The sequence below is a fragment of the Acanthopagrus latus genome, chromosome 12 (genome assembly GCF_904848185.1).
Source record: "Acanthopagrus latus isolate v.2019 chromosome 12, fAcaLat1.1, whole genome shotgun sequence".
Classification (NCBI taxonomy): Eukaryota; Metazoa; Chordata; class Actinopteri; order Spariformes; family Sparidae; genus Acanthopagrus; species Acanthopagrus latus.
Genome location: NC_051050.1, coordinates 3476249 through 3500165, shown reverse-complemented (window position 1 = coordinate 3500165; position 23917 = coordinate 3476249). Strand labels below are relative to the sequence as shown.

At 41.1% G+C, this 23917-nt stretch overlaps 1 protein-coding gene across 7 annotated transcripts; it reads left to right on the top strand.

The window, feature by feature from the left end:
- Positions 1-1055: 1055 nt before the first annotated feature.
- On the top strand, positions 1056-22782 carry sh3glb2b (SH3-domain GRB2-like endophilin B2b). Of its 7 annotated transcripts, none has more exons than XM_037117520.1 (12): positions 1059-1320; positions 4525-4666; positions 5895-5906; positions 7050-7178; positions 7913-8046; positions 8294-8386; positions 12158-12220; positions 15750-15773; positions 15902-15991; positions 18151-18251; positions 20837-21074; positions 22267-22782. In XM_037117520.1, exons 1-12 carry the CDS (start codon positions 1258-1260, stop codon positions 22372-22374), a joined length of 1197 nt encoding a protein of 398 aa, XP_036973415.1. In that variant the 5' UTR covers positions 1059-1257; the 3' UTR covers positions 22375-22782. The 7 variants fall into 7 exon arrangements, with proteins under 7 accessions (XP_036973419.1, XP_036973418.1, XP_036973415.1 ...); XM_037117527.1 differs by lacking the exon at positions 1059-1320 and adding an exon at positions 1734-1753; XM_037117524.1 differs by lacking the exon at positions 12158-12220 and having other exon boundaries at positions 1056-1320.
- Positions 22783-23917: the final 1135 nt, after the last annotated feature.

Genomic DNA, 23917 nt, shown 5'->3' with positions numbered 1-23917 from the left:
AGCTGCTGCAGGAGAGTGGTGAGTTGTGCTCTCTCTCCAGTAGAAATCTGCCTGCCCACACACACACACATACACACACACACACACACACACATACACACACACACACACACACACACACACACACACACACAGTTTCTCTTGATTGTATTCTTCTAAAGAAGCTGAAAACAGTCTCAGGGAAGTTTTCAAACAAATGTGCTTTGCAGTTCATATTTATTTGTCATCTCTTATTAATAAATTAAATTACATCAGTCAATTTTGACCTGGGGATATCCTAGCTAATGGTTGACATATATCAGTCAGTGGTTATCCAAAATAACTAGTTATTTCTGCTTATTTTATTTAAAAAACGGTATAATTTCATGTAAATGAGTATTTACGGTTCAAAAATTAATCATAATAAAAAAAGAAGAGGTGTAAAAGAAGTTGAAAATATATGGTACTGAGTTGGTATGAAGTTGGTAAAAATATGTAACACAGAATGGTTGATCATTTTACTCTACAGTCAAAATAATTCATAATTCTTGCTTTTTTTTAACTCAAAAATTAGGTATAATTTCATGGAAAGGAGGTATATTATACCATGGTTTTAAAAAAATTCCTGACTAAACTTTCACATATACCATTATGTGATATTCCATCTATTTTTGTGCCTGTGCCTCATAACCATATTGAAAATAATTCAGAATTTCTGCTTCTTCTTCTTCTTTCTTTTTTTTTTACTCAGCTTTATTTAAATGAGGTCTGTCATACCATAACATTACAAAAATAAGTGTAAAATATATGTTAGATATGTAATATGTGTGTTCACCAAAAAGGTAAAACAATAGATTTTGGTGATCATTTTATACCTCATGAAGTATTAGCAGTCAAAACAGACACAGACACTTTGACAAAAGAAACAAAAGGTGCGTAGTAAATGGGAGGACAACACGAGGGTTAATATCCCACACACTGTGGATTATCCACAGCTCTCTCTGTGCACACTTTTCATTGGATCCATTTAGAAATGAGTGTGTGACCAGATCCCAGGCTGGAGGAACAGCACACGCTGCAGGGTGTGTGCGGGGGGAGTCGTGACTTGCAGACCGGTGCTGTGGTCTCTTTAAACGCAGGGCGGAGAGCAGATTTCCGATTGTCCATGAAGCGGATTACAGCCTCAGCGCTGCTGCTACATCATCTCAGCTGATCGGAGGATTCCCTCTGCAGGGAAACAAACAAGCCCTGCCTGTATGCTCAGCTCACAGCGGCACCATGGATTTCAACGTGAAAAAACTGGCTTCTGATGCTGGGGTCTTCTTCACCCGGGCGGTGCAGGTGAGCCGCTCATCATTTGCTGGACATCGTGCTGTGCGGCGAGCAGCCTTCATTAATACGTGGATTGGTTTACCTTCACACTGTAACTGCGTCCTGCAGGGCTGGAGGGTGGCTGTGGGCCATGGTGCTGAAACTATACAACGCTCATACAGCAAATTGTGGAGGTTGAAGTTACTGTAAAGAGGAAAGCGGGTGTATTGTGTCGTGTTTTTAGATGAACGCAGCCAGCGCTGTAAGCCGATAAAGGTCCATCAAGCCTCGATCCATTATTGATGGCTGTGATCGAGTGTATCACCCATGTGACAGCAGCAGACTCCCTCCTGCTGCCATCGAGTCATCAACAGCGGGAACAGGCGGCAGACGCTCTGCACCCATAGCCTCCAGTTCAATCAGGAGGAAAAAAATTACTCGTCACCAGTCCCCCTTCCAAAAAGTAACAATTTAACGATCACTCTTCTCTTCCGAGCTGTACACGACAACACGAACTGAATCTACGTCGATTTGCGAGTCAGTAAAATTAATTAAGAAACTCGGCTGTATTAATAAGCACATGATCATTTGAATGATCATTTTCCTTGCATCGGCACTCCTTTGGCTCATTGCCCGGCTTGTCCTTTCAGAATACGTGAGAGCGGTCGGGTAGAAATCCGAATGTTTCCTCTTACATTAAATTCTCTTGGTGGATTATTTTTATGCCGAATTTATATAAACTTCCTATCGACTAGTTAAAGATCTTAAGCCATGTTATTATCCGTGAGGGTTCTGTGCTGATTGTCAAGAAAGCTTTGAAGCATACAATTTTGCAAGGGAATCTTGCGAGGGCTAAGTGACACATTGCCATTAGCAATGACAGACTACACATCTGACAGCGTCTATTAAATAAGTGCAGTACGCCAAGTAGTATACTTTACTATACTACAATGTATACTGTGCTGCTACTACTCCATATACAGCTACTGAGAGGTGTCACTGCAGTGGTCCGGTCTGAAACACACCTTTATTTCGGAAGTGAAATATATGTTAAAGGGGAGGGGCCAACTGCTAACAGGCAGGGAAGCTGGGAAGCTACACTCAATGACACCTAGGCAACCACTGACATTAAACTTTTTTTTTTTATCCCTCTAGCCATTTTGGTGCCCTAGGCAAGACTAAGTCACTAGTAATGGCACCACTGGCTCAGCACAACAATTTTACCAGCTTGTGATTATGCATTAATGAAATAAAAGAGGTTGCACTACAATTAAAAAGTTACACATGCTCAAATAATACGGGTAAGTATTTGTCCATATTGGTCGGTGAATTGTGGCACAGTGTCACTGAACAGCGGCAGCATTTAGCCAGACAACAGCAACAGTTAGCCAAATAAGTTAGCAGGACTGACATTCAGATGATTCATAAACATTGTTAGCAACTAACATAGCTTCATCATCTAGCATTATTTGCTAGTTTTGCATTGCGGTGTACTCCAGGGTGTGTCTGTACATCCAAACATTACTGTTGGGTGTGTTCAGTCACACCTGAAGTCTGCAACCACACCCAACACTTAACATGAAGTTGTGCTTTTGTGTATGTATGATGTATGATTACCTGCCTTAATGAAGTCAACGTTTTACGGTTATACTTTTCCAATGAATTTGCACATGGTGTAGTTAAAGGCACAATGTGTGGTCATTTTAGTTCAAAACATCCGGAAGTTAATTAGAGTATCAACAGAATGTGAACAAATAGGAGTTTTGAAGTTAATTCAAAAACGTCTGTGTACTGTGTTGCGGAGGTATCACTGAAGTTAGCATGCTAACCAACTAGCCCTGGCCCATCATGGCTCATAGTTACACTCCAAATCCATATCGCTAGCTACATGGCTAACTGAGCTAACTAGCTTAAAGCAGCTACAGTTAGGGGTTACTCTGACGATATACTGCCCCAGAGTTTAATGAGTATTATTTGAATTTGAGAGGTGGCCAGTTTGGACATTGTAGGGCAGTATATTGAGGGCCTTGTAAGAGTAGATCACATCTCTGTACTTTAAGGCTGGTTTGTAGGGACAACATGTTTTTAAAGGTGCACTCCGTACTTTTGTTGAAGAAATGTTTATGAGAAGAGAAAGATCTTCACTGGCTGATTTTTTTTCTGCCTTAACAAACTACATAAACTGAATTAATAAACTGACCTTAAAGGACAATTCAATTTATACAGTTCTACATTGTTTATATGTGGCAGAGTTTCTGAGTTTGTTTGATTACCTCATTAATATTGTAAATATTAAAATTCTCAGCTTGAATATATTCTCCAAAACTATAAAGTGCCCCTTTAAGCTTTCAGGTGTGACTCTGCCATGCATTGTGCCCCTATTATTCTCTAAAAAGTGCTGCTTTTTTGAAGACAACCACACTGATAGAAAAAACAAGTGGGTAATCCAACACACATTAAATATTCATATTGGTGTACATTTTTATGGTACTGACAGTCCCTAAAGATCTGAAGAGGGCTAGCAGTTAAGAACTGAGGAGATGCGACATGTGATTTGATCTACCCACAAAGCTGTTGTAAGCCATGTTTTTTATTTATTTATTTATTTTTGCCTGCTGTAAAATTATGGTGATTATGACTATCCTCATTCATCTGTGTGTTGACTGTCCAGCTGGCTGCTGGTTTCTGTCAGTCAGACCTGGCAACAAGTGATGAAAATAGAAGAAGTCAGACAGCCCTGCCTCAGACCACAGACTATGTTTTTAGCCTCAGTTACAAAACACACAAGTTTGCAGCGAGAGTGAATTGAACGATTCACATTTGAACATCACAGTTGGCGAGAATAAATAGTTCTTTATTGGCACTAGGCTAAAAACAGGCCTGCTTTAATATTTTATCGCATAAACAGACATGGTGCATTACTTTTATCATCATGTATGTACACGTAAGGTTTTAAATTTGCTGCAGTTGTTGGTAATGGTACATGATAATTAAGCTGCTAATATTTGACGAATCTATTTAGAGCACTTACTGTGAACATTTGGGAGAAGAGCTTCTAAACTGAATTATACTTAAAGGGTAACTCTAGTATTAAGTTCAAAAGTACATATAATCTATATTTCAAGACATGACTGTAGCACCCATTAAAAATGCCAATTGTTATGTGTTTCGACACATGACTAGCTGTGGTCAAAGTGTGATGTACACTCAGGATCCTGACACTGTGTCTCCCAGTTCACAGAGGAGAAGCTGGGCCAGGCTGAGAAGACAGAGCTGGATGCCCACTTGGAGAACCTGATCACTCGGGCTGACGGAACCAAGAACTGGACTGAAAAGATCTTAAGACAAACAGAGGTGCTCCTGCAGCCCAACCCAAGTAAGAGAAGGGAAATGTCCTCAAACTGTCATCACGTCATGTTAAGTCTTAGAAGTCAAAGATGACATTTGCTGATTTTTGATGAGTCAAACGTATAACTGAACAAGTAAAAACATGTAGTAACACCATACATCAAGTGTCCATCAATTAACTTTAGTTAATGCAGTAATAAGCATTAACTATTGTTAATTAATATATCTAATAATAATGGTTAGTGCTGTTTCCTCACAGCAAGAGTCTGCATGTTCTCCCCGTGTCTGATTGGGTTCTCTCTGGGCGCTCCGGTTTCCTCCCACAGTACAAATACATGCGAGTGAGGTTAACTGGTCACTCTAAATTACCCAAAGGTGTGAATGTGAGTGTGACTGGTTATTTGTCCCTATATAGCAGCCCTGTGATGAACTGTCTCAGGGTGCACACCACTGCTCACCTAATCTCATCTGGGATGGGCTCCAGCCCCTCACAAGCCTGTAAAAGGATCCGTGGTTACAGATGATGGAAGGATGGATAGGGATGAATGATAATGCTATAGTGTTCATGTTAACTAAGGTATTAATTTATACATTATCGCAAAGTTAATAAGTTATTAGCGGTTAAAAAAACCTGTTGATACAATAAAAAGCATTAAGAAACTGTTAATTAAGGTCACTTGGTCACATTTATGAAGTGTTAATTATGGTTATAACACATATTAGTATTAGTTAACAAAAAGACACATTTTTTTAACTGTCACATAACTGTAAGTCAGTTTCTTTATTCCTGCATGATGAATGTCAATGTTAATGAATGTACCCCCACTGTAAGGTGTTACCAAAAATGAAATTGGAGAAATAGTTTATTTAATTTAGATTGGTTGTAGGAGAAAGCAAATCAATCTTCTCTCGGACTCTGTACATATTGTGTGAAAATGTATGTTTCTAATAAGCAGAAGGCAAAAAAACCCCAATTTTTTAAATGTATTGATGAAATGTCTGTCTCAGCTGTCAGACGCTGCCACTTTTACCGCCACTTAAATTAACTTGGCTGCCTGAACCATGTCACATTTTAACTGCGCTTTTTTTTCTTCTTTTTTTTAGGCTTTTTTTTTTTTACCAAGCAACATTTAGTATACTACTCAGGGATTCAGACCTAATCTATAATAGACCTAGAATGGATAGAAAAGCAGGTGGCTCTCGGCAGTAATGTCTAACCCTTGATCTGTGTATCCTTTTAACCCTTCATGCTCCAGTTGACCACACCGGTAAGTAATTTCCCAGAATGTTTCCAAAGTCTGTGTGAAGTCACTGTGCTCGTCAGCATTAATGAGTACAGATGATATCCGGTGTAACATATGCAGATGATTGTGTTGAATCGCAAGTTAAACTGGAACAAGAGAGATTATTTATGGAGAGCAGAAACAGTCTGCTGCACACTGACTGTAGATGCAAATGGGTGTTGAATTACTAATGAGCTTCCATGCAGGACGACACCTGTAGGCACTCATGTGATTGTGTAGGACCGATGCTGCCTTCATGGGTAAAATTGGGGTCTAAAATGGGTCTAATTCATACGATTAAAGGTCCAGAGTGTAGGATTCAGCCGCATCTAGCAATGAGGTCACAGTGTAACAAATCATCCCAGAGCAGCCATCGTTGCTGCCGCACAACAGAGATGGTTGTCGTTGCCTTGAGGCTAACGTTAGCTAGCATACTTCTGTTGACAGAAACTGAACACCTCACCTTCAGTTCCTCATGAAGCATCGAAAAGCTGTCCCACTCATTTTGTAGATCACAGTTAAGAAGTCATATTTGTGATGTATGGCAGCCGACGTGTAAGTGAGATTTGATTTCAAGGCAAAAAACACAAGGCAGCTTACAGAAATACAAAGTGGTTACATTTCTGCAGCCTGGAGCAACATGTGTCAGGACATGTGGAGGAGACTCTCCCCAGGTCATTAATGATACAAGGCTTCATCAGAGCCAGTCTGGTTGTTTTTACATGAACAGGACTTGGAGCTCATATTTCCTGCTGTAGGTAGTGTTTACGACATTGATTTTATGAACTTATAATTTGCCTGTGTTTCAGCACTCTGGATTGGAAATGTGGGCACATATTCTTTAATGCAAAAAACAAAAAACAAAAAACATTGATTGTTGCAAATAAAATATTCGGGAGCAACGCTGAAATACTGTCAGCCGAAGCTTTGCGTTACTTTTCCAAAACGTCGCAGTTAAGTCAGTCCCTGTGTTTCTGAGTAGATGTTCATACAAAAGTTCTTACAGCTGCCATTTTGAAATAACATTTTTGATGACGACTTCTGGAGCTCTGAATCAAACGGGCACAACCAAGTTTTTCACCACTTGTGCTCAGTTTCACAACAATCTCTGTATCACCTGTTATCCAGGTGCGCGGATAGAGGAGTTCATCTATGACAAGCTGGATAAGAAGCTTCCCTCCAGGGGGACCAACGCAGAGCTGCTGGGCCAGTACATGCTGGAAGCTGCCAATGAGTTTGGTCCGGGGACGCCGTACGGTCAGTGGAGCGCCGACTGAAACTCATGTTGTTGCAGCTGAGGAGACTTTGAGCTTATTGTCTGCCTTGTCCTCATGAAGTGTTCGAGGGCTGTGAATGCTAACCCTGACCCTAATCAGATAGTTGATAGATCAGTCCATAGCTTAAAACTCACACGCTTTAAAAGCTACTATCAACAGTGCAGTGCACGTCTGATTTTCTGTTCCACATTAGGTCAAATTCAGTGTTCTGCACCCAAGTGCTTTAAAGTTCGAGTCATTCAATTTTTTTTCTTTACGATTTGAAACCCCTTTTGTGACACCAGCAAGGTAAAGGAGGCTGAGTCATTTTTTTTTAAGAATATCCCCAGATGCAGTAGCTGATCTCAAACACACACACTGCTGCATACCTCATAACACTATGTCTTCTGTCCACATGTTCTTCACAGCGAACGTATCTCAGACCGTCTTGGTCACCCAATGTTCGGCTGTGCTTACACTTCCACACAGCCTTTGCCTGCTTTCTGTCACTTGTCTCATTTCAGTGACATGCCATCAGCTTAGTCCTCTGCTCTGCACAGCTCTCACAGTCCCATCAATATGAAATACATTCATAGTGTGAGGTTTAAGTGCTTCTAAAGCCTGCCTCCAGCTGTCCAGCATGCACTGCGCTGGTAGCATTAGCAGTCAGGAGTGAACCTTGCTTCTCTTCAGTGTTAGGGTAATTAAAGTGTGCGTGTATCTTACCACTTCCAGGGAGTACCCTGATCACAGTGGGAGAGTATCAGAAGAGGCTGGGATCAGCTGAGCGTGAGCTCCTCCACACCTCAGCCACCACTTTCCTCACTCCTCTGCGTAACTTTTTGGAAGGAGACTGGAGGACTATATCAGTAAGACTGACTCCTCACTTCTATCAGCCCTTGGTGCTTTAAGACATTGTGTTTGTATTTAAACCACCCAAGTGAGTGTAAGTATGATTCCATGGACACTCACTGACACTAAAACTGGTTTTATGCAGTTTTTCTATTAAAATGTCTTCTTATAGAGCTTGTTGCCTTGTTGTGTTCGCTGTGCTGCAAGGTTTGTTCCCTGCAGCAGATTCCACTTTGCTGATTGAGTCCCTCCTGTCATCTGCAGAAAGAGAGGCGACTGCTGGAAAACCGGCGGCTGGATCTTGACATCTGCAAAGCTCGCCTGAAGAAAGCCAAGCAGGCAGAGGCCAAAGCAGCGGTGAGATGGAATGTCACATTGTCACTGTTGTTTTTGCTAATGCTGTTGTAGTTCTTTCTTCTTCTTCCTCCTGTAATCTCTAACAGTATTTGAATCACAGTAACTATCAGACCGACAGGGGCTCAGCTGTGCAGAGAGATAGGGAATGTCCTCCACTTTTCAGACAACAGTGATAATACTGAATAACCAGCTATAGTGGCGCTGTAAGACTTGCTTTTGAATGGATAAAATGAACAACCTCGTTAAGCTAGTGTTAATGAATTTCCATTGGTCACCATGAGGCAGGGGCAAAAGGAAAATGGCCAACAGAACTATAAAAGTTGCTGCAAACAGTTACTTATCACGTCCAGCAGATACGGAGCAACATCGGCTATGTTGTGGTCACCTAAAAGATCATGTAAGATGTACGTCACTCCTCTTTTTAGCTCTGTTTCGGTCTCACAAGCTTCACTATGTTCACCCACCTGTCACTAACTGTGTCTGACTGGCGCGTGGTGCTGAGCAGGCAGAGGACAGCGGGTGTGTCAGAGCACTGTAGATAATAACAGCTGCCTGCTGCTGCTGCTAGAAACAAGGATGAGAAAAAGTTGTAGGCCGTAAACCCAAAGCCACAAGCTTCAAGATGCTAAAAAGTACACGACTGCTTCCACATTACACGTATCCATTTAAAACAGTGTGTGATATAACATGTTTACTCCAGCTTTAACAGCAGCCGTATAGACAACATTCATGTTTCCCAAGGTCCCCTGGTACAAGTTCAGTTGCTGAAGTTGATGCCACTTTATTGAACCTGCATTTGAAAAGTCAGGCCATTTTGATTTTGGAACATCCAATTATTTAGTGTTCCCATTACCCCCCAATCCAGAGGTCAGAAACATAAAAGACGATGGAATGATAATATTGTGCCGTATCTGCTGGATGTGGACACAGTCAGCTGATTGTTAACAAGTTGGTCATCCCACCTTTAAAAACAGGGCAAGCAGGGCTGTATGTTTTTTCTGCCCCCTAGTGGCCAAAATGGATGAGTACATCTTTAAGGTTGACAAGAGACAATGTAGTGAAAGGCACTTTTGGCATTTAATGTTAAGTAATCAATCCAGTTAGTGTGTGTTGCATTGTGTGCCAGCTGTCCCCTACCTCATCCATACATTATAAAACTGTAAGTCTACAGTCAAGCACTGTCACATGTCGGGTGGAATAGCAAGCAGCACACAGCTTTGACTAAGAAGCTAACATACATTCATGTCAGCTCACGAGGGCTGGCTTTCCTCATTTTGTCCGTGTTTTGCATCAAGCCGGTTGCTTCTCCAGATGGCATGTCTGCACTGAACAAATGGCCCCTTCAAATTTCTAAAAGGCTTTTCAGATGCGCGACTGGCTGCCATGTAATCAGTGATTGTGCCTGCAGTGCCTGTTGCATGCATCTCCACCTCAGTAGGATAAGCTTCTTAATGCCTTACGCTGACCTGACTGACGCAGAGATGCGTCGTGTAAAGCATTACACACTGATTTCGGTGTGCTCACAGGCAGGTGACGGAGTAGCACCCTAGATGCAGATAGAGAGCTGGCGAGTCTTGTTTTATCCTGTATTTTATTGTCTTAGTAACAGAGTAGAAGTTGTGGTGGTCCTGGATAACCACTGTCATCACCCTTTTTATTAACTGGCCTTGGTGTCTCTGGATTTTCCGATTTTTTATGTTTAGTCACAGAGCCAGAGTTGTTAATTACAAGCATCATGATGAGAATCATGAGCGGACTGCCTAATATAATATGAGATGAAACAGTGATGTCTGCGGGGGGAATTACTGCAGCTGCACAATATAACGATCAGCAACATTAAGATGATACAAAATAATTACACAACCAGGATAAAGAGGCTGTAAAAGCATAATCACATCAAATGGCTAAGACTGTATATTTCCATAGTCAACAATCAGTTTGGAAGAAACGTCTGTCTGATCTACTGCCAAAGCAGAGAGGAAAAGCACAGGCCATCAAAGAGCAGTCTGTCTGACTGTAATGTCGGATGAGCTCAGTACCAGTTCGGATTTCTTGTTCTGCTGAAGTCTACAGGCGGTTCAAAGCTCCTGATGACTTGGGTCAAATCTTTGGAAATTCTTAATAACATGAAATATTCGTGGCAGAAATAAGAAGCGTCAGAATTAAACACACATCAGAAACAGAGTTTGGACGCTCATCAAGGCATGTGTGGGTGTGATCTGAGGTGACATACCAACTGCTGTCATCAGTTTCTGTTTGAAGTGGTCCTTAGTTGTGGTAAGGCTGAGTCACGATTGGTCTTATTCCAGCTGAGCGCTTAAGACCAGTCAGAAGGAAAATAAGAAATACAGAAATCTGTCAGAGGAAATCATCTATTGCTCAGAGGGACATGATGAAATGAGTTGTCAGAGCTTTTAAGGCTGTCTGCAGATACCGAGTTGTTGATCTAAATGTTTTAATATGAGCTGTTTTCACAAATGAGCTGTAGACACTGTCTGGAGTTACCCTTTTACACATACAGCCCACAACAGAAGTTGTCTTTTATATGCATTCTCACCTACTATAAAGCATATAGGAGGAGGAGGAGGAGACTTGTCAGTAATGATGATTGTTTTTTGTGTGAGCAATGAGCAACCTTGTTCACACATGGGCTCAGTCAGTCATTACACAGATGTATGTCAGGGACCTGGGAGGGTAAAGTCAGGACTAAATGACACAGACAGTGGTGTTCCCCGTGGATTCACCATACGGTATATATGAGTAAATGTTTGGTTTGTTTAGTGTTCATTTAGAGCCACATAGTGTAGACTAGAGAGCGGTCAGATTTATCTGCAGTCCATGTTCCACAAGAGGCCGCAGAAGGTCTGAGTTGAATTAACCCAACAGATTTTATTAGAGCTATGGAATATTAAATCAGCTGTGCATAAACTACAGGTTAGTAACTTCTTTTTAAAAATGCAAAAAAAAAAAGAGAAAAAGAAAAAAGGAAATGTTCTGGTATCTTATCAGTACTGGCCACAAAAAGAAGGTAATTAATGGTTTTCTGTATCAGCTGGAGAAAAATCACATCTTCACACATGTTACTGCTGCGCTTGACGTCTGAAAAAATGTCAGGGTAGCATACTGGACACATGCGAAACATGTGGACCCCTGTCACCTTATTTTCCTCTAAGAACAACTTGTTTATTCACTCATGGAAAAAGATTGTATGATTACCTCATTAATATTAGAACTCTGTAGTGCCCTGTCAAGGACATCATTTACACCCTCTGGGCCCCCATGTGTACTAGGCCTCTTCATGTAGCATCAGTTGTTTATTAGTCATCATTTTAATAAACAACTTGAACTACAGAGGTGCTTATTGTTTATGGGAGTAGAGATATTACAGTAACCCTGATAATTAAACCTGTACTATCCAGTGGAATACGGTAACATACACAGGCAACAGAATCATCAGAGTGTAATTTGACTCCATCTGTTAATTGCTTTAAAAGCAGTCACTACAATATGCACAGTGATGGGTGCATGTGTCTTACAGAGTGTCAGCACACCTTTGAGCTCTTTGCAAGAGAGGTCAGTAAAGGCTGTAGGATTACTTTGGATTCAACCTGCCCTCTGCTTTTTTTTTAAACGACCTGCATTTGTGTTGCTTCCGATCTGTTTTATTTATGCTGTTCTGCTTTTGGCTGACGTTTTGTGTTGTTCTGCTTAATGATTGTAAATGCATGACTGTGCCAACATGTGTTTCCTCCTCCCTGCTCTTGTTTGTAGGCTGCACCTGATTTTCAGGAGACAAGGCCTCGAAATTATGTTCTTTCTGCCAGTGCATCAGCGGTAAGAGTCCCAATGTTCGACAAATGACACACATGCACGGTATATCACTGAGTGGGGGCTACGCTAACATGCTAATCAGCGTACAGTGCTAGCCAGATCATGAAACTTTTTGAAAACGGAAACGAAACATCATCCGCAGAAAGATGCTCACCTTGGGGGTCAATCTTTCTTAGATATGACTGAGAGTAGAGTGAACTGACACTGTGATGTCAGCTCACTCACTTTACAACTTTCCTCAACCTGATCTTATTAAATGTTACCTTAGCATGTACCACCGTCCAATAATTGTGCCAGAGACACAACTCCGACCAATGGAAGCCCAGAAAATTATTTTTTAAATGCCATCATCTCATCTCATCTCATTATAACAAAGTTCCTTTACTGATACTGGCTTAGTTTATCTTAACAAATGGTTGATTTCTTGAGATAATGAGAAATTTAATCAGGGAACAAAGTCTAAAAGCAAATTACTAGGCTAATGAAGTATCTATGTGAATAAATAACAGTATAGTTAGAGCACTGATCAGCAACATATCTAATGTTTTCATCTTAAATCTTTACTACAGTTGTGAAGATGCCATGCTTGCGTGGCACTGCTGACCTAATAAGCATAAGACGTGAATAAAAAGAGAGATTGAGCTTTTGTTTGTTTTCTCTGATAACACATTCATCCTGTTATCTTGAAGGAACAAAGCATGTTTTCTCAAGAAAACGAGATAAATTAACACGTCATGGCAATAAATCTTGAGACAATGTAATAATCAACTTCCGATCTCGATATGGTGGCATTTAAAAAGAGTGATTGCAACTACGCCCCGTCTGGGCTTCCACACAGAATGGCCACAGGCTCAGTTGTTTTTCCAGGTTTGATAAAAAAAAAAAAAAAATGTAGGCCGGAAGTGAGAAGAGGGTTAAACCTTTTGCTTTCTCATGATAACAGATCAATTTACTCTCTTATAATGTCGTAAATGAACCTGTTAGCATGAGAAAACGAGGCTTGTCAGACTGTGATAACAGCATGATGCTTGCAACACACATATGATACACAAGCTTGTTTGTGCATGTCTGAATTTTGTTCATACTTAACATTTGACAAACAATAAGAAATGCTGTACATGAACCTGTGAATGAACCACAATAGCACCACAGTCCCTGAAAAGGCCAAATTGAGTTTTCTACTTGCAGTGATCATTGGAACAAATGAGGTATGGCGGCCCGAGACGTGTCGCAAAAACTTTAGCATATAACAGTTGGCAACACCATTTCATCAGAGGCAACACAGGAAAAGGCACCTCACGGCTGGTGTTAGCTGCAGGTCGGATCTGCTGAGGTTTAAAACACAACAGTGGACGTGAAGCTGGACATGATCGCTGTTTCAGACGGGAACTGAGCAGTCAGTTACCAGTTACCTCATGCGCTCTGGCCACCCATGTGACTCGGAGGAACACTGCAGAATAATGCTGGTTAATGCTGATGGCACATTTCAGCTGAGGACAGCCTCTCTTAAAAAGCAATGGCACAATGAACAGTGTGTTTTATTAGTCATACTCTAGTAGCACTTTCGATGGTCACAGTTTATTTTTATTTTTTTCAGTCTCTACTTTTATCGAAGATAGAAACATACAGTAGAACGTTATGTCGCGACACTGTCCCTGCTCTCTGCTGCAGTATCGATAACCTGATGAATATACCATATTAGCTTTAATTTAACATCACAGAAAGGATTAATCATACAAATGTGATTTTCTTTTTCTGTAACTTGTTGCCACGGTAGCAAAAGAAATCAAAGTCAAAATCCAGCTTGTGTAAAACGTATTAACCTGTCCATGTGCTTAAAGTTTCTCATTGGGCAAGTAAGGAATTTTTAATAATTATTATATTGTTATTCGAGCAAACAAACAAAAAAAAAAAAATCAAGAATTTCGTGGCCCACTGAGGGGAAGTTAGACAGAAACTAGTTGAACACGTAATGACATGATCAGCAAAAGTTAAGCAGTAACCAGAAGAAGTTTCCTGGAAATCAGCAGCTCTTCTTTTGATCTGCTTATTGTAAAATAGCAGAATATTTTTGATGAATCGCATCAGGGTAATTTTACAATATATTCTTGGGGAATGATGATCTTGTGAAACTGTAAAATGAGGTGTTACTGAAAATAAATGTAGACATCCAGTCAGAATCAGGAATAGAACTGCAACGAAATATGTTTTCTGTGTTGCTATTTCTTTTCTTCTTTCTTTTTTTAAAAAATACAATCCCATCAGCCCTTTCGGTGGAGTTAAAACATTGTTATGTGTTTCTTTGTGTCGACTCTGTAACTGAATCAGCTGCAGAGCGGCTGGGAGAGCTGGGATGTGGAGGAGGATCCCAGTTTGTCACAGCAGAGGAAGGTTGTGCATGTGAACTTCTGTCAGCAACAGTAAAATAGGATTAGAACCTGCTCATGTTGGGCTGTTTCTGTCTGGTGGTAGACCTGTAGGAACTGTCAGTGTCCAGTGATTCAGTGTGTGTTTTGTGGTACTCCCCTTATTCTCTGATAAGGGGTGTATAAAATAGCCTTACCCTACCCCACCCAATCCCTTGTCTGATAGGACCTCATCTGTGTTTTGTTGTTGTTAGTCGGGAAAAATTTGAGTTATTTTAGAAACATATTTTATATTAATTAGTAGATTTTCAAGTGACGCATAAACAGAAATGGATGATATGGACAGGCAGTATCATTCGCTGTGTTTAACTCTTTATCATTTGGGCAGTGCGTCTCAAAAAATGTTAACATAAAGTGAATTACTTCCGTGTTCATTTCATTTTCCATACTCTAATATTCTTCTAAGGTATGTTAAGTCTAACAGGAGAGTTGCTTTCTCATAATAACACATGTCGAACACAGGGGGGCACAATATAATAAGGATTCATCAGGCTCCACCAACTGCAGACAGAAGAGTAAAGGTCAGCTTCAGTTCAGGCTGGCTATCAGCAGCAACATCTGCGAGAGCTGGACTGCATATCAGCAAAGTGTTTCTGGTAAACTCGGGATCAATCACGTCACCCTTCGACGTCATAATAACATCGTTTCAACGAAATTACCCGGCTAAAATAAAGAGTCAATGCATTGTTTACCTCAGGTGTCAGGCACACATTAATACAAAATGAGGAAGGCAGACAAAGCCACATATAATGATTTATACAGTTATGATGACCACAGAAACTCTAAGTGAATGTGAGCTGGTGTGTGGTGTATAAATCCAAGGATTTTGACATCATGTCAAAGCCATCTATGTACTGGGTTGCAGCTGAGCCAGTACTTTGAGTCGCACCATCAAGTGGCCTATGATGAGGGGTTAACATCAGGTTGACCCTGACCTTGTCAAGAAGCTGCTTTTTATTGCAGAAAATAAAAACATGAAAAATACAATAAAGATTTCCTTGAAGTGAATTCCTTTATAGTTCCTATAGTCACTCTTTCACACTGTCAGCATGTTCAGAATGGTTTATGACTGGTTTTTTTTTCTGCTCTCATGCTGCTTCTCTCAGCTGCTGAGTGAGGAAGCGGACAAAGTAAGTACATTGACTACTGGACAGTGTGTGTATCATTATCTGTGTTTGTGTCTGTATTGCATTTAAAAGATTACTGGTGTTTGTAGAAGCCCATTCATCACTTCTTGTCCTTTCATTTCCCCCTGCAGGCAGAGCACGAGCTTCGCGTCGCGCAGACAGAGTTTGACCGACAAGCTGAGGTCACCAGACTGCTGCTGGAAGGCATCAGCAGCACACATGTGAGTGTAAAGTGTGCGTCTGACGTTAGCCAGCGGTGCTCGGAACTGTTAGTCAGAGTCACCAGAGCATCCTGTCTAGTACAGCAATCTAGAGGAAATGGGCAACATGAATCATTTTGAGGGAGCACAGAGATGAAGAGTTCAAAATAATGAAAGCTATGGGAGCTGCATCATCCACGTCACCCTCCTCTGACTGAGTGTAACCTGACCACAAGAGAAGGAGTTTGCAAACAGTCACATGGCAGGATTCAACTGGACGCCAACATCTTTTGAACCCATCTTGTGAAATTATAGTCCATTAGTGAGACACCACTTAACTAGCATTAACTGTCTGTTAGCAGTTTTTTTTTTTTTTAGTTTTGCTCGGGGGGACTTCCCCCCCCCTCCTCATTTAGTCTCTGTCGAATGATACAATGTACGATCCTTAGAACAGGCGGAGAATACAGAAGTGGAGAGAGCTATTGCAACTGACTGACACCAGCAATTTTCCAGGCTCGCTAGAGTCAGCAACCATTGTTCATTAGCTAACCCTGTTGGTCATCGGGCAAGGCTGAAGAGCAACGTGAATACATTCCGATGGGGTTTTTAGCAACTGAGGAGAATGACATGTTAGAAAAATAGAAAACCTAATACATTCCAGTTCCAACTTGTGGAGGCCAACAAAAGATGCAGTCACTTTTTAAAATTCCAAATGGATATCACAATTGAATCACTGCATCACTTCTAAATAGCAGGCTTTTTATCTTGTTAAGAAAACAAGCTGCTCGTTAGAAGCAGTGTGGCTATTTATTTTCTCTTTGACAAGAGGCTTACTGGACAGGAACACGTGTTGACCTTTCTGTTTAAGCCTATTGTTTCATTCTGGCCTGACCCTTGATGATAAAAACATTTCCCGCTGCTTACACTATCATTAATCTGCATTGCATAATGAACACTCCAATCCTCACACGAGAAGTCTGTGTGGAAACAAGAACCACATAACAAAACAATACTAATGTTTTGTCTGTCCTGTGTAGTCATTTGCGTTAATGCAAACTCCCCCATATGAAATCGAGCAGTTTACTTTGATACCCCCCAACCCAGGCCACAGAGGGCCACTCCTGTGAACCTTATGAAGACATCTGTTTGTGATCATTTAACTTGAAATCATGAGAAATCAGCTGCTATAACAAGCTTTGTTATGGTCTGGTAAATGGTTTTGCATTTTTATAATGCTTTTCCAGACTACTGACTTTACAATACATGCAACATTCACCCATTCACACACACATTCATACACTGATGGCGGAGGCTGCCATGCAAGGCGCCAACTGCTCACCAGGAGCAATTTGGGGTTCAGTATCTTGCTAAAGGACCGGGGTTCGAACCAGTGACCATCCCATCACTAGACGACCCACTGTACCCACTGAGAGCCACAGCCGGCCATCTCAAAATATTGGCTGAAAAATTCCAGTTCCTGTATTAGACTAAATATTAACTAACTAATGCAAACAAATAAAGAAGTCAGTATTCAGAATTCTTGAAACTGTATGGAAGGCTTTCAACCAGCAGGTCTAAATCTAACCAAAGAGACTACTATAACAAAATATGTTTCTATATTAATATATAGAGAGAGATATATAGGGTTACAATATAGTAATACAATATTTCAATCCAACTTACATTTCTTGTAAATTCTTTAGTGGAACCCCACACTGAACTAGTTAACAATCCTGCCAGACTATTTCATAACACTGTAAGTTCCAGTAAACCAGTGGAACCTCCCAGCATGGAACTTATTGATCACAGCTAAGTACAGCGAGTACTTGACCTTTAATGCTGATCTAAGCAGAATTCATGTTGGAATCATCATTACAAATGTGACACTTCTCGGGAAAACTTAAACATAGGCACTCTGTGAGGATGTCCGATTGATTGAACATGAACAGTCAGTACTCTCCGTCAGTGGGACAGTGCAGATTTACAGAGCTGTGGTTCTCGCTCGACTATGACAGGCGGAAGTAGAATTAGCTCCTGTCAACCGTATATTATCTAGACTGGTTCCTGGTGATAGCGTAACACATGGCAAGGAATGAATAATGACAACTCTTATAGAACAAGCAGTGCGCTGCTGAAGATTCCTATCATACTCAGTTATTCTTTTCCCTTTCTCCCCTCAGCTCAACCACCTCCGCTGTTTGCATGATTTTGCGGAGGCTCAGGCCACATACTACGCCCAGTGTCACCACTACATGCAGGACCTTCAGAGGGAGCTCAACAGGTGAGGACTGACGTCAGCAGGCAACTTCGTCTGTGACGTTTGTGTGACAGAGGTAGATTAGATTAGATCGGGACAGTAGCTCTGTAGCTCATTCGCTCAGAGTAAAAAAGTATAATGGGACTTATGTGTAAGGACCAGTAACGTTTGAAACCGGCGACGTCTGTTTGAACTGTTGAGATTATATTCGCCAGGCGTGTTGTGTAGTATTTGCTCACTGGGTGAACTCAGAGTGTGAGTTCTGACCGGCAAGTGTTTGTTTTGGCACACACTTTCCCCTACTCACACAGCTGGAAATGCGTAATGTGCTTACGTCATTCCACGCCTGGCCAAATACAACTGTATTCTGAGATAAACCACATCTTCACTTGCTCTGTCAGATGAACCCGCAGACTGCTGAGGAAAATTCCAAGTGATCCATTTCCCAAGAAACAACAAGCCTCAAATTCAAGATGATCACAAATCTCATCTTTTAAATCGTTTTTGTTTTTTCTGCAGAGCAGGCATTACAGACATCCTTACTCATTATTAACATGTTGTTCCCACTTGAGTGTTACATCACACTGGTTTCACTGAGTGTATACAGCCTTTTGCGGTCTTCCCTTTTCCAATTTTGCAGTTTCTCAAGGAGGTTTTTTGATATGAAATTGTGACAGCACAAACCGAGTGCGGCGATTTGCAAATCCCTACCCACCTGCATTTAACTGAATACGGTACAAAGATAAGATATTTAATGTGATCAACTAAAAAGCTCTTCATTTATGCGTGTCTGCATTCTTGTAATTTTAAGACATTATTGCTGTTAACTGGAGAGCAGTGCTCCCTGATGCTGACACAGACAGAGTTCGACCGAAGAAGACTCGCACCTAAACAAAGCAGGAGTGAATCTGGAGATTTCCCTCTCTGAATTGTATCTTGAAAAGTAATTGTTATATAAATGTGTGTATATATACAGTATATATGTGTGTTCCTTCCATCTCAAGTTCTCTTCATGATGATCCAGTGGTATATATAATTCAGAGTTGCTAGAGAAAAAAATGACATACCTTATGCTTTCCATAATAAATGATAAAATTAAGTCATGACCTTTTTATTGCAAGAGAAGAAAAAAAATACAAACCTAAAACAACCTAACACTAATACTAAAGTGGTTGAATAAAAAGACCGCAATTCAAGTCCAGACAGTTATAACTACAGTCCCCTCCAAAACTATTGGAGCAGCGAGACCACTTCCTTTATTCTGGCTGTACACTGAAAACATTTTGATTTGACACCAAAAGACTGTTACAAATGATGCCATCTTCTAAGTTGCATAACAGATCAAGATGTAAATACCTGGAAATGAAAGCTGAAATACTGATCTCTTGTCTCATATCCATCTTTTGATGAAAAACACAAATATTTTCAGTGTACAGGAAAAAATAAAGGCATTGGCCTTGCTGTTCCAATAGTTTGGAGGGGACTGTATGTTAATACACGAAAAAAACTGTACTTAAGTCTCTTTTTAGTAATGGAATCTGTGTACTTGTCTTGCATTTGCTATGTCGTACCCTTCTCCCCTCATAGGCCAATAACATTTGGTAACAGCAGCAGCACACACACACACACACACACACACACACACACAAACAAACACACCTCATGTTATTATTCATTATTGTTAGTCCGTCCTCCTGTCAGTCCTCCCGACTCTTCCTCACATTTCTGCCCTAAAAACAGCGTCTGTCACCGGCAAACGTGAACTCACCGAGTGTTTGTGATGAAAATAAATCAGCCCTTCAGACCGAGACTTCGGTGAACTTTCCCCCAGAAATCAGCTTCTGTCCCCGCGAGTGAGTCAGACAGCGTCCAGTTTACTGATGATGAGCGTGTAATTATGTAATGTAGAGCGAAAAACGCAACTTTGTCACTTTCCAGGATGTTTGGTGGGTCAGTATCTCAGTCACTACACATTATAACAGCATCCATATGATAATAAACCGTCTGCGGGTTTAGACTGACAGGGGACACCGGAGGGAACACTGAACCCCGGCTGTCCGGCCATCGGTCCCTTTCTTTGTGCCAGACTTCACTCTGTGTCTTGAGTTGTCGTTAATGTTTAACCACCGCAGCTGCATCTTCTTCGTAATGGCGCGCGGGTGGTGACTGAGGAAGAGACGTCACCTGCGTCTGCGCAGTGCGACCTGATGCAGCACCTGAACTGACACTCAGGAAACAGAAATATTGCAAAATAATAATAATGATAGTGAGACGAAATAACGTTCTTGTTTCGTTTTGGTTAACGAAAATTAAGAGATACTTTAGCAGAGTTTTATCTTGTAAACCACATTTAGTCCCGTTTTTATTCGTCAGCAATGTTGCATTATATATTTGATAATAGTTTTCGTCACGTGACCACCATTTACGTTGCGTTTCCGTCATGTGATAAAGGTTAGTTGACAACGATATTTTGTCATAGTTTCCGCTGATGAAAGCAACACTGTATGTGTGTGGATGCAATAAATCTTCAGTCTTCCTGTAGGAAATCTCTAAAACTGGTCTCTCTTTGACCACTCATATCCTTCATTTGTCTCCCATTATTAACACAGGTGTGCTAATGCTGTCAGTGCCCCCCTCTCCTCCGCTGCTGTCTGCCCCGACCCCATCTCCTCTGCTTTCCTGTCTGGACCTCCATCTCCTGGAGCCACAGTTTCCTCGTCCGGCCAGAGGCCCAGCACCCTGACTATGGAGCAGTCTCAGCTCCCTGTCACAGGCACTAGAAAGGCCAAGGTCCTGTATGACTATGACGCCCACGATGCCAGCGAGCTCTCCCTGTTGGCCGATGAGGTACGAAAACTCTGAGTCATCCCACACACTCACATCTATGTTGCACAAGGAACATCATTCGACTATCATAAACGGGAGTCAATATTGTCCATTGTGGCCCAAAAGGTGAATGTGAAGGTGTGGAGTTAGAAAGAAGCGAGCGCACCAGAGCTCTGTAGCCTGCTTACCATCTCTGCCTGAAGGTAGAGGTTGGATGTTACATTCGCTGCCACTAGCTGAAGTTGAGCTGCATTGGGGGTAATGTGAGTGGCAGGTTTTGACAAGGAAGAGGAATGTGTGGAATGAAAAATCAAAATCAATGTAGAAGTGCAGAAATAGTGATGCAAATTAGTTTGAAATGATGTACAATCATAACTGCATATTCTCAGCCTAGGGTTAACCTCAGCCCGGGGCTCGACCCTCTACTGCACTATGGGCATGTTTACACTGCATCCAATTGTTACTGAATCCCCTGGCACATACAAACGTAAAGGCTTAACAAACAGAAGGCCGGCTGAAGTTAAATTTCATCCCGACATGCGTGTTGGTCCGATGGGAACTCATCTTAACAATGACAGCACAGGCCGTGCTCAGAGGAAGTGTAGGATGGGAAGGAGGCAAACGAAGCCACAAGGTCAGGAAAATTCCAAAACACACGCTCAAATGAATCAGTCTTTGGCTGAAGAAGGGAGATGACCTAATGTCACAGCAGGATGTATTGCTTTCCTCTTTCGATCTCATTCAGAAAGTATTGTGTTCTCTCTAGTACAGAGTATTTAGTTTTTTCTTTCTTTTAAAGGAGCACTCTGTAGGAGAAAGAATTTCATCAGCTATTTTTTTTTTCTGCCTAACCAAATTCTCGTTGTGTTCATGACTGAAAAAACTGAATAACAAACTGACCTTGAAGGACTACACAATTTGTAGTTTTACTTCTTACTCTTTGTTTTACTGTTTTTATGTGGCGGACCCTGCCACCTCTCTAGCTTCAAATAGTGTTCTGGGACCTTATATTCATCTGAGAACAGCTTGTTTATTCACTTACGGGAAAAAAAACACATTTATGAGTTTGCATCATGACCACATTAATATTGCGAAAATATCAAAATTCAGTTTGAATTTCTTCACCAAAACTACGTAGTGCCCCTTCAAACCTCAAAAACATTTTGGGGAAAATTGTCTTTAAATGACCGTCTTTACTGTTTTGTTTGTCCAGCTCATTACCGTATACACCGTACCAGGAATGGACCCTGATTGGTTGGTCGGAGAACGGGGGAATGAAAAAGGCAAAGTCCCTGTCACCTATCTTGAACTGCTGAGCTAATGGACCAATCGACAGGACACACACACACACACACACACACACACACACACACACACACACACACTTGCAAAAACCTCCATCTACTGTCACATGTGTGCATTTAGTACACCTAGTGTGTTTGATCTGTGACTATCTTAAATACTTATGCAAACCTGTTGGGAAAGTTTCTATAAATACAGATGATTTGTGGGAGGAATTTGCCGCAAACCCTTGTGTTAAACAACAGTTTCATTTAATTACTGTCCACAGTGAAAGCTATACTCATTTTGTTACCAGTGCAGTTTGTGTGTTTTTGCATGAAAACTGATTTCTTGTCGATCTTACTGTTGTTTTTAGCACAAAGTGTTCCCGGGGCATTCAAAGAACAAGACCTTGTGTAATCCATTAAAGGATAATTCCAATGTATTATGACTTGGGTGTTATTATTGTATTTTCAGCCACTGTTTGTATCAGTTATGACATTACTAGAAGTCACCAAACACCAAACACAGTGACATGGCACCGTGTTCCAGTTCAATGGGGCAAGAAACAGGAGCTGTCAGACAATCAGACAGTTGTAAACAGGCCAACAATTCAGCCAGATTATCAAGCCCACTTTCTAGAGAGCTTTAGTAAAGCACTAAATATAGTGTAGTCAATTCAGCTTTACAAGACAGGGATGGTCATTGTTAAATCATACTACATATTTTAATTTAAATCATTTAACAAATGTTTTTACGGTTATTTTTTGGCTGTTTATGCCTTTTTTTCGTCAGTAGTGACAGGTGAAGACTGGCAGGAATGGTATTGGACAGAGGGGATGACATGCAGCATAGGGCTGGGCTGCTGCAGTAACAACTGAGCCTTAGTGTGTGTGCTGTCTACCAGGTGAGCTGGTACCAGGGCCCTGCACAGTCCCCGGTCCTTTAATATTTGGTATGTGCTGCACACTTTTGCCCACATTTTGCTGTTAATGTATCGGACACATTGAAATAACAGCTGTAGCCTAAAATCTAAAGTTTATAACTTAAAGTTATTTTGGTTCCAACTCTTGAAACTGATGTGGCACAATCTGTCAGTGTATGGACGTATCACTGTGATGGTGTTGAGGCTGATGCTGAGGTTCCTCATGAGTTTCTGGTCTCAGTCACCAGCTTCATATATTCTTCAATACAGCATCATGCAGTGTCATTTAGAGTAAAGTAGATAATAAGGCAGGATATGCTTTACAGTTTGGCTACCTTGTGATTGACAAGTTGACTGACTGTTTGACTGCTCATTTTTCTTGACGTGTTGGACTTCAAGTTTCCAGATCTCATTCATTAAAGTGGTTCAGTTACTGCTAAAACCACAAAAAAAGACCCAACGTGTAATAAACCAGAATTATCCTTTGTAGGATCATGTGGGACTTGCAGTGACACATTACCTGCTGTCTGCCTCGTCTCCCCACATTCCACAATCTGCAGCTGTGAAAGCAACACCTGTGTTTTCTGCTTCATTCTTTGTTGTTAAAACTCAGCTGTACATATATTATCTATTGAGAGGGACTTTAAATTTAAATGGA